This window comes from Oncorhynchus nerka, linkage group LG19 (genome assembly GCF_034236695.1).
Source record: "Oncorhynchus nerka isolate Pitt River linkage group LG19, Oner_Uvic_2.0, whole genome shotgun sequence".
In the NCBI taxonomy this organism is placed as follows: domain Eukaryota; kingdom Metazoa; phylum Chordata; class Actinopteri; order Salmoniformes; family Salmonidae; genus Oncorhynchus; species Oncorhynchus nerka.
This window is the reverse complement of record NC_088414.1, coordinates 24,290,298-24,302,342: the sequence shown is the minus strand read 5'-3', so window position 1 is coordinate 24,302,342 and position 12,045 is coordinate 24,290,298. Positions and strand designations below refer to the sequence as shown.

The 12,045-nt window shown below is 42.9% G+C and overlaps 1 protein-coding gene across 6 annotated transcripts in view; it reads right to left on the bottom strand.

The window, feature by feature from the left end:
- The window catches only part of LOC115146917 (guanine nucleotide exchange factor VAV2-like), a 272,051-nt gene extending 260,006 nt beyond the window's left edge, over window positions 1–12,045 (bottom strand). For all 6 annotated transcript variants that reach the window (XM_065004811.1, XM_065004813.1, XM_065004814.1 and 3 more), the window contains exon 1: window positions 10,842–12,045. In XM_065004811.1, the coding sequence (XP_064860883.1) occupies window positions 10,842–11,045 (204 nt within the window). In that variant the 5' untranslated portion in view covers window positions 11,046–12,045. The remainder of the gene's footprint in view (window positions 1–10,841) is intronic.

Sequence of the window (12,045 nt, the reverse complement as noted above, 5' to 3'; positions counted from 1 at the left end):
GATAGAACGCGTTTTGGTATGAAACAAAGTATATCTCGTTTAGCAAAAAAACACATTCTAAAGCACACCTATAGTAAATGTTTCAAAAGTATGAGAACACACACAATTCATACACATAGAAAGGGATCCATTAGCATTTATTTCAGATGAAAAAAAAATAGTTGTTTATTGCATTTTGGATTCAAACACTTCATGTGAACATCACACTAAGTTTACCCACCACCACCACCACCCACCACCACCCACCACCACCACCACCACACACCACCACCCACCACCACCACCACCACCACCACCACCACCACCACCACCACCACCACCACCACCACCACCACCACCACCACACACACACTTTCTTCCGACCTTGTAAAACAAGTTGATTGAAAGGACAAGCCTCCCATTAGACCACCAGTAAAACACATGACACCGTTCTGCTACGTTTGGTCCTCTGTGGTCTGTGTGGTAATCATCTGTCTCCAGACTTACAGGCTTACAGGGAAAACACAAACATTTGACAACATACCTCAAAAAGATGAACCCAGTGAGATAGAACCGAAGTGTGTCTTACAAGGAGAAGAATAAACATTACAGTAACTTGGAGGACAGCAGAATCCTGAGGAAATAAATCATCTTAACAAGAAAATGTTTTCTGTCGAGAAAATATTACATACTGAGCAATGTGTCACAGAGGACCTGGCTATGGGAGAAAAAATACAAGAGTGACTCTTCTGTTCCGTTGTGCTGTCCTGAGGCAGATTTCAATGCAGGAACTAAAACGGCTTTGTTCTCTCAACACAATGGCCAAAACTGTGAGTCGAACCGCATCCCTAAAGACTACTCTCTTGCGAATAAGAGAACACGTTCAATAATTTGCGGTTATGACTGCTGGCCGGAAAATGATCTGCTGCACTCGACTGCAGTTTCTTAATACTTCACAAGAGCTTCCAACGAGCACCTGCCCTGAGAAAAACCTCTGCAACATGAGCTCAGCACAAAAAAAAAGGAAAATATTTCAGCATGGGTGGAAAGAGACATGGCTGAGTGAACACGTATAAAAAGAATATTGTAAAAGCAGAAGTATTGTACTGTACCTCTCTCAGTTTCACATGGTTCTAATTTTGGCTGGTACTGGTGTACCTGCATACCCACGTGTGCTGTGCTCACCATTGTAAAAAATTGTTACGTAACAACAGTATTGGGACCTCTTCTCTGAAACGCAAAGCTCCTTGTTCCTTCTCAACAGGAGCACTGTGTGGCCTTGCAGGATCTAAACAGGGAGCTGGTCAACCACTCTCTAAACTGACAGGAGCTTTTGTTTCTGTTAAACAGATCCTCCTACTGCTATGGTCCTTGGCAGTGCATGTTGGTGGTTGGATTAATGGCACTGGAGATGATGGCATCTGCCCACTCACTTAACTGCTTGAAGGGAGACACCAGGAACACAAGAACACGGAACTAATTGCACGTATCCACCAGGACAATGGAAAGGGGTTTGTAAATATTCTCGAGAATCCGTTGTTGTTAAGACTCACTTGTCACGGAGACTTACAATCCAAAAGACGGATTGTGAGCCTGCCAGAAAACAACCTGCTCACAGAGCCTGAGTCAACAACATTCACACTGATGCATATGGGAGAACAAAATAATAGCATGTCCGAAACACAGACACATACAACTCATAACAAGTACACACAGCAAACACTGACTAAAGGTTCCCTCTTTCACATATACGTTTCAACAAAACTAGCAAAGTCAAGCTAAGAATGCAGTGTACAGAGGGTTTGGCTGGAGAGGCAGGGGGTGTCCACAGTCCAAGCAGCGCATTGTTGAACCAGTGCATTGTTGAGCTCCACGAAGGTGGGGATGGGTGCGTTCTAAACTCTCTGTTCTCTGTCCAGATGTTTCTTGTTGTCTGGCTCAGTGCAGAGAAGCAGAGGGGGAGGGGATTACACAACTCTCCCTCAGTACTGAGCAGGAAGTGGGATGCAAAGGACCTCTTTTGCAAAGGAAAACACTGAAAAATGACTGAGGAAAACACCATACGAATGCGCCACAAAGGGACTGTGATCAGAATATGACAGACAAGACGAAGCCGACAACCGAAACAGACTTGGCTAAGGGCTACAACTTTGAAATTAAAAGCATAGAAATATCAGGATATTTATAGGTCAAATGAGTTCATATCTATGATTACAAATTCCCACAGCTCAGTAGACATTAAAATAGTTGCATCATGCAAGTAATGCACTGTGGCTAAATGTCAGTCAAAGTCAATCTGTGTTGTAAAAGTGAAAAGACTGCTTATAGTCATAGGGAATCTCAGCAGATTGAGTCAAACGTTCTTGTCCCAAGAGGCCACCATGGTGTCTGTAAATCTAAGTTGTGGAACGGGGCTGGTGTAGTTAAGTTAAATCTTTTTTTCTGCTAATGGAGGGAAAATACATGTGGAGGGCCAGATGATCGCTGAAGGTCAAACGGAGGGACATGCTCGATTTCACCGGATAAAGCCACTAAAACTTCCTCTCAATCAGCCTCCCTCCACCTCTCTTTTCTCCCTCATGGTTCTTCTGCCTTTGTTTTCCCAGGCAGGCACTTCCAGCATTAATTCTAAATTGTTTAGTTCTCCTCCCTTCACACTCCATCGCTTTCATTATGCTAACGCCAAACTGGTGGCAGATTGATCTTTTTCTGCACCTTTTTAAATGGGAAATGGGATTGCACAAGCTTTACCTGCTGTTACATTGCCCGGGCCCACTCCTGAGAAATTGGTTTTTACAGATATCATCAATCAAGGATGGACAGAACAACCTGTCTTTGTAACAGAAAACAAGGCTTTAGTCAATAGGCCTACTCTCTGAGACAACGGATTCCTTCCTTTTCTCACTGATCGGTTATGAGTGCACACAGAGCGAGGCTACTTGATGAATGGTGAACAAACAGCAACTAAACCACAACGAAAGTGATATTGCTATCCAAGGCAACGGGCAATCATCTCAACAGATTACATCATCCATAACAGAGGATTGGAATGACCCACTGGAGATTTGACCTTTCACAGAACTCGGACTAACTTCATCATCCACACTTTGGTAAATTGACAAAGTCCTGACAAATAACAGCTACGCTTCACTTATCATTGAAAAGGTATATTAGCTATATCAAATGACTTCTCAGCTATCTGAAAACAGTCAAATGAGCTGATCTCTTCACTAACCGTGCACAACTTTATTCAAAGTGTCTCCAGCAGTAGGCTTCCTGTAACCTCCAGTGGATTGGCAGGGCCAGTGTTCGCTCTGCACCCTCCAGGATAATGCTTTGCATCTGCCTGTTCCGACTCGAAACACAGCCTTTGGGGGATTTGCCTAGGTGTCAGAAATATGACGGATACGCATGCGGAATGGACAGAGGAAATCAGAAGCCATTTCCATAATCAACATTAACACTATAGTGGAGGGGCAACTGACAAAAGCAGAGCTCCAGAATTCAGTGGGAAGACGGCCTACTCTACAGTCTTGTCTCTTTAGTATGAAATTAAGTCATAGATAAAGACAGTAAGAGTTATTACACAGGTATAAAATATAAGACAGACATTCACTGAATGGAATTTCATGTTTTGATATAATGTACTATAATAGTAGGCTAGTAAAATATTGACTCGTTTTGCCACACACTTGGATCATATTGAAAAAGTAATGGTTTATTTTGAGACCATTTCAAGAAGGATAACCACAAAACCATTGGTGGGATGGCGGCACACAAATAGACTAAATATGGGGGAGAGAAAATGATCCCTTCCTTCTGCTCTAGTGCTGTCCTCAACACGCTGTTCCACTTCGTTTGGATGATTAACAAGAGAGTCAGCCGTGTAGCAGATCAATACCCAATGGCTTTTTACGGGATTGTGTCTAATGTGGTAAAGCTACCTCTGTGCCCATCCTATTGTACAGCCAATTATGTGATGTGATCAATAGTCAGCCAAGAGATTAGAGGTCGACCGATTAAATCGGAATGGCCGATTAATTAGGGCCGATTTCAAGTTTTCATAACAATATATTGGGCGAGGTTTGGGGGTGGCACATTTTTTTTTTGGGGGGGGGCGATTTTTTTTTTTACACCTTTATTTAATTAGGCAAGTCAGTTAAGAACAAATTCTTATTTTCAATGACGGGCTAGGAACAGTGGGTTAACTGCCTTGTTCAGGGGCAGAAAGACAGATTTTTACCTTGTCAGCTCCGGGATTCAATTTTGCAACCTTACAGTTAACTAGTCCAACGCACTAACCACCTGCCTCTCATTGCACTCCACAAGGAGCCTGCCTGTTACGCGAATGCAGTAGAAGCCAAGGTAAGTTGCTAGCTAGCATTAAACTTATCTTAAAAAACAATCAACCAATCAATCATAATCACTAGTTAACTACACATGGTTGATGATATCACTAGTTTATCTAGCGTGTCCAGCGTTGCATATAATCGATGCAACGCTGGGGGATGAAAAATCGTAAACACCAATGCCTTTCTTAAAATCAAAACACAGAAGTATATATATTTTTAAACCTACATATTTAGCTAAAAGAAATCCAGGTTAGCAGGCAATATTAACCAGGCGAAATTGTGTCACTTCTCTTGCATTCATTGCACGCAAAGTCAGGGTATATGCAACAGTTTGGGCCGCCTGGCTCATTGCGAACTAATTTGACAGAATTTTACGTAATTATGATATAACATTGAAGGTTATGCAATGTAACAGGAATATTTAGACTTAGGGATGCCACCCGTTAGATAAACTACCGAACGGTTCCGTATTTCACTGAAATAATAAACATTTTGTTTTCAAAATGATAGTTTCCGGATTTTACCATATTAATGACCTAAGGCTCGTATTTCTGTGTGTTATTATGTTATAATTAAGTCTATTATTTGATATTTGATAGAGCAGTCTGAGCGGTGGTAGGCAGCAGCAGGCTTGTGAGCATTCATTCAAACAGCACTTTCGTGCGTTTTGCCAGCAGCTCTTCGCTGTGCTTCAAGCATTGAGCTGTTAATGAATTCAAGCCTATCAACTCCCAAGATTAGGCTGGTGTGAACGATGTGAAATGGCTAGCTAGTTAGCGGGGTTCGCGCTAATAGCGTTTCAAACGTCACTCGCTGAGACTTGGAGTAGTTGTTCCCCTTGCTCTGCATAGGTAAAGCTGCTTCGAGGGTGGCTGTTGTCGATGTGTTCCTGGTTCGAGCCCAGGTAGGGGCGAGGAGAGGGACGGAAGCTATACTGTTACCCTGGCAATACTAAATGTTAAAAGGAACCACCAACTTTCATATGTTCTCATGTTCTGAGCAAGGAACTTAAACGTTAGCTTTTTTACATGGCACATATTGCACTTTTACTTTCTTCTCCAACACTTTGTTTTTGCATTATTTAAACCAAATTGAACATGTTTCATTATTTATTTGAGGCTAAATGGATTTTTATTGATGTATTAAGTTCAAATAAGTGTTCATTCAGTATTGTTATAATTGTCATTATTACAAATAAATTAAAACAAAATCGGCAGATTAAATGGTATCGGCTTTTTTTGGTCCTCCAATAAATCGGTATCAGCGTTGAAAAATCATACTCGGTCGACCTCTACAAGAGATATTTCCGCTTTCGTAGCATGTTATGGTACGGGTGAAAAATCCATGGCCCCTGCAACACGGAGACACGTCTATAGAGTCTACAGTAAGTCACCACTAGGCAGTGCATCATGGGAGTGAATCATGTACTTTTCCTTGGGCATGGAGATAGAGAAAATATGAAGCGGCTTATCTCTCCCCCAGAGAGGAGGAGGTGTTTAGAAAGAGATAGGGAACTTCTGTTCCTCTCCCTGCAGCACTATCCAGATCCTTATCAGACTCCTCCACCACCGAATGATGCAGCCAGAATCAATCTACTGCCACAAACAAACATGGCTCCAGCAGGCAACAATACTGGATCAACAACAGCTCAACACTGAGTGAGTAATATCTGTCAATGTTGACAACAATGAATCCTGTCAGTCAGTCCAAGACACAATCAGAAAAAGTGTCATGAAAGAAGAGAGAGAACTTTTAGGCGAGGGTACTCTGAGCCATCTGTTTTGTCCCGCCGCACAGACGGCTCTGTACCCTTCTCTCCCTCTCTCCAGCAATCCATCCACCCATCTCTCTCTCTCCCTCCCTCTCTCCAGCAATCCATCCACCCATCTCTCTCTCTCCCTCCCTGCCTCTCTCTCTCTGTTGCCCAACAGAGCATGCTTAAAAAACAGTCAGGCTTCATCCCCCAGCACGTCCATGCTAATCACCCACAACAAGCAGCCTGCAGATGGATCCCTTTAGAAACCATATGCTCGCCATAAGCATGTGTATGTCTCCCTCAGCTCTCTCTCGCTCTCTTTCTGGTATAGCGTTTAGTAGGATGTCATGTCACTAGTGATACGGGTCGGATGTTCCTCTGCAGCGTCACAGTGAATAATTTCTCTCCATGTTAAGTTTTGTTGGAGCCTTGGACTTGTTCTGGGTGTTTTTTTTTTTTTTACTGACAAAATTGAGAAAAGCTCTGCTTTGTGAATGACACTTTCTTATTCCAAGAAGCAGAAACAAAGCATGGATCCTTAACATGAATCAGCTTCTCCATGTCGAGATGGTTGACAATATGGAGAAAAGCTTTATCTGGAGAATGACGTGCTCTTTATTCAAGTAACAGAAACACAGTATGGAGACTTGACATGACATCACCTGCTTTTTTCCTCCCTCCTTGTCACTGACAGCCTTGCTCTGTTCCGTGGAGTTCCCCACATTTCCAGTGAGGTCATGTTTTCAGACTACCACCACAGCAGTCCCTCAGGAATGTGCAGAGAAGAATGAGGGAACGGATTAATGTTCCAGCGCCAGCAGCCTCAATGCAGGACTTTAGCATTGTGCACAACTGTGACTGAAGACCATACATGCCTGGTCTGGCCTGTAGCGAATTAACACTTTCCATCAGCTGAGTTTTTTGTCCTGACTCGTGCATTGACTGAAAAGAACAAGTCATAACCTCAGAATAAAGCCTACCCCTATTCCCTCCTTTTCAATCCCATTAACTTTCGCTGGTGGAGTCACAGCTGTGCGACCCAGGAAGTGTTCATAACGAGGTCCATTAGTGGTATTACCTGCATCCGGCTGCCGCGGGGTCATGGGGGCAACAGTGGACCAAACGCACAGATTAAATTACCCCAGAGGGAAGGAGGTTTAACCACCATCCCCCACACAGGAGTGGTCCCAAGGGAAGCAGACATTAGGGCTGCTGGGAGGTTGGAATTGGAATTATCCATGTTATGTTCCAGTTCACATGCTTACCTTTGATCCCAGCCATCACAACAATTCCCAAGCAGGGATTTTTAAGACTGCAGGGACAAAGCTTTGGAGGTAACATCATTTTGTGTACATTAATGTTTGTATACAGGGAAATCATGAGGAAAGAATAGAATGCTACCTAGAGAAGATATCTAAATATCCCATATCCACCATGCAAAGTCTAGTTTAAACAGTGGTACATACACAAAAGAGGAATGTATCTAATATAATGACCAAAGACCAGACAAATAATGGTGGATAGCGATGTTTACACCATCCTCCACTGCTGTTGTATTTAAACTGGGAGAAATAAACTCAATTTATGTGAGTGGAAGTGGTAGCCTCAGTGTGTTCTCTAAAGCCCTGCGGAGTATGGAGAGACACCCCCGCTGTTCTGAGAGGAAAGCAGAGACACATCCCCAGGGCTATGCCAGTGGCAATGTAGTCTAAACAGGTACAACACACATTCGCCTGAGTCATCACAAAGGCATTCGAAGCTGCCTCAACACCAGTTGAAAAACGTTGGCACAACAATACACAGAAGGCTCTCTCTTCAGACAGAGCCTACGGCGAGGTATTCAGGATACACAAAGCTTTGCCATGATCTCAGCTCCACCACCAAACACACAATGCTCAGAAGGTATTTTACATGGCAACCTGGAGCGTGTGTTTAAAAGATTTTTAGAATAGGCCTACTGTAGTTTTAAAACAACAAGTATCCTAAAAGGGCAGCCTCATCTGTTGAGATTCAAACCCTGGTCAGTGAAACACAAGAATTGATATTCCTTGACTTGGTATGAATCAATAGAGCGTATGAATCAAAGTGGTATGAATCAATAGAGCGTATGAATCAAAGTGGTATGAATCAATAGAGCACAAAGCGGGCAGAAGTGTCTGCATTGAATGGGTAAATCACAAATACAGAATGTATAACCACTGGACAAGGGTAAATAAAGAGAGTGTTTCGTGTGTGTTACAAGACAAGCCTGATAATGAGAGTAGTATGGCTGTGGGTTTAGCAAACAGTGTAAACAGACCATGACAAACTCGTTGCATTATTCAGTTGGCACCATTGGTACAAATGTTCATCTTCCACAAGTGTAACAGATTTCCATAGGGCATAATAGGAGGCTCACACACGACCACCCCTGTCATCACTTTGCCTCTACATTTTCATCACCATAACAGAAAGTAGGTTCACTTATTCATTTTGATGATTTCTAACAGTCATGTTCAGAGACAGACTCAGGTACCACTTGGAGTGGTTGAGTAATCAATCTTTCGTCAAGAGCCCAGAAATAGAATGGCCTCCCTTCACCTCCCCTTCATTTGGCAGTGAGGCAGTGAATTAGTGTGTCCTTTACATTAGAGCACACAGCACACACACTGACCTTTCCCATGTCATAAATCACAACCCCCTGTTCTGATGCCAGGATTTTGTTTAACCTAATTTGTCACAGAGGAGCCCCCCCTCCCACCCACTCTCACTGCAGCCTCACACTTGGGCTGTGGCATGGGATTGGTGGGAGGATCAAAGTGTGTCATGCAGGCCCTTGTAATCATGAAACCCACTAGCTATAGAAGCACATGGTTGACTAGGCTATCACACACAAACACACACACACACACAGAGTCAAAGAGGTCCCACATAGTGTGCCAAACATGTCAATAAGAGTATAATTTCCATCCATCATAAACCGTTTTTAATGGCACTTTTGAGGTGTCTCGACACCACAATGAGGGAAGACATGTGCCGCATGGAACAATAAACGTTGTAAACAACCCAAAGGTGTGAGAACGGCAGACACTTTTCAAACAAAATGGAGTTGAATGGGAAGAAAGCCATTCAACCCCACCTCCTTCAGTGAATGAATATCAACAGATAGGAACCCATCGTCCATTTACTGTGGCCATTTTACTGACCTCTCACCGTAACCCAATGGCAGTTGTTCAGTAGTCTTTTTTTAGGACAGGCATCAAGAGGAATCACAGTTCAAATAGATCTATGCCACAACCCAGTTTCTGTCCGCTGAGCCATTTATGTAAACCTCAGAAGGCCGTGGTTAAGCACGCCCTCATTTTGGAATGGGGGACCAGGATGAACTGTGATGACAATATGGGGTGACACCAGCTCTGAGGATGTGAGGCACATCACACACAGACACATTATCACATGGAAGTGAGGGGGGCCCGTGTTATGAAAAAGTTGCTTAATATGCTGAGGTTAGTACTCAACTAAGCAGCAAGCCACATTCCAAAACTGACTTGAGCTTTCTGCCCACTCAACTGTGTTGACACAAAGCCATATGCCCTAACCACTGGGCAAAAACGGGTTGAAACAACGTAGTTTCCATGTCATTTCAACCAAACAATTGAATTCAACATGGTTGGGAACAATCAAAATGTAAATCAAAACTAGACGCTGAACTGAGGTCTGTGCCCAGTGGGTAGTTTCCTCTCAACTTCCTGCCTCAACACTCTCCTACCAGTCTCTTCCACTTTGCACCTGAGTCACAGAATAAAGGAAAACCTCTCAAATAGTTTGGTTTATCTGACAACATACCCTCTTCAGTATTACCACGGGCCTATCGAGGCCATGTGCTAACCAAGCCTTAGTAAATGTTCCACTGAACTATAAAAAGCTGCTGCTGCACTGCAGACACACCTTTCACTCGCATGGCAATTATTATATGTTTCTAATTGTAGCTTATGTTGGAATGATTTAAGTCAATTACACATCATGCAATGCAATATTATGGCCCCTGTGGGTTGTGGAGGACATCTGGAACTATCAGTAGTGCTCAACAGTGACACCCATTGATTGCAAGAAAGTACACATTTGGGCAAAACTGTACAACACTTCCTCATATACAGTTGTGCTGTGGACTGTGGAAAACTGTACAACACTTCCTCCTGTACAGTTGTGCTGTGGACTGTGGAAAACTGTACAACACTTCCTCCTGTACAGTTGTGCTGTGGACTGTGGAACTGTTGCATGATTATTGAATGTGAACACTGAGCAAATTGCACTCTGAATAACCATTTATGCATGCAAAGACTGTTTCAAAACCAGTTGCATGGAAGGCAGGTTAACCATTTACCAATAATGACAGTGATATGCCAGTAACATAGGCCTTAGTGCTGTGTATATAGCTAATTGATCCCTGGGGCACTGACCTATGCAGTTGTATAATGCTATTCTACACGTTTTCATGAGGCTAAGAGAAATATTGCAGTTTTAAAGCTAATTTCCTGCTATTCTACACTTTTTTTTGCCATAGAACCGATTTTTTAAAACTGTTTTGTAGCTCATCTTATGCTTTTGTTCACATTTTGTCATGAGGTTGAACGAAAACGTTGCAGTTTTAAAGCTAATTTCCTGCCACTCTACACACTTTGCTTTCATATGCTATCTGGGAGGGCAACCTCCTTGGAGGCCATGGGGCACGTGCCCTGCGTGCCCGTTCGGTAAACCGCGCGACCTTGACATACCTGGGACATCTGGGGTCTGAAGTTGATCTCCTTTAGGTCCACAGACCCCGGTGACAGGTTGTGCAACATCTGGCACAAGAGCACTCCGTCTCGTAGCGCCTGTGCCAAGTCGAACACAGCTGCAGAAGGCCACACGACCCGGTGGTTTGGGGGCAAAACCTTGCAGTCTATCAACCACCGCCCGCATTGCCTCCACTCCTCCATGTCAGCTTGGGGGGAGAGTTCCACAACCAAATTCGACAGCCGCCTCAGTGTGCAAAATTCAGCTGTTTCCAGCGCGCAATGGAAGCAATACTTCCACCAGTGTTGAAATCCAAATCTTAATGAAAATGTTATTAGTTGTATTTTTTCTCCACGTAATAGTGAAACTGATAACTTTATAAATACGGTCAAATAATGTTCCACTTTAGTTTTCCGATTAAGTTTCTATTATCTGCTCCAGCTCACAATTTGTCCAGCTCTGTTCAAATAGACTATGTTCAGTGCAGAATAGTCAGAATATGTCCAGCTCAGTCTTTTGGATAAGTGACGTGAGTTTCTGACCAAAAACATGTATAAATTGACGACAAAATTTGAAAAAAGTTGATGTAATGCGTAAATTCCCTTCTAAACAGACAGACCAATGTGAACTACCGGGAACACACATTTCCTTTTCTTCATTCTCAAAGTTGGTTTTGCATATCCAAACGGTGTTGAACAGTATAATAATAATATGTGCCCCAATCTCTTATTTTCTTGTGTATTAAAGCCTACCAAATTTCACTTTTGAACCTATTGTGCAAGCATGCTGTCCAAAACCGATGTCTCCGGAAAAATACTTTGAACAGCTATGGGAATCTTTTCAGTTCTGACACTGCTTACAGAGCGACATTCCGTTGTTTTGCGTAGCAACCCAGAGTTTTTAGTTGTTCAGAGCTTCTCTATACACTGTCCTATGCTGTTCTGATATATAACAATTGCATATCAATGTAAAACACGATGGTAAATCAAATGTCCCTTCTTACGACGCCCCACTCAACATCCAGCCTATCCACAATGCACTCGAAAACAGATTTCACTAACTCCAACAGAAAAAAATCACGTCTTTCTCGTCATTCTTAGAATGCCAAACACCCACAAAGAAACGTTTAGAAATGATCCAATAAATCGTTTCTATGTTGTTTCTTGTTTCCTCCTTGTCTTCTCCCTCCTCTTTTTCGTACGG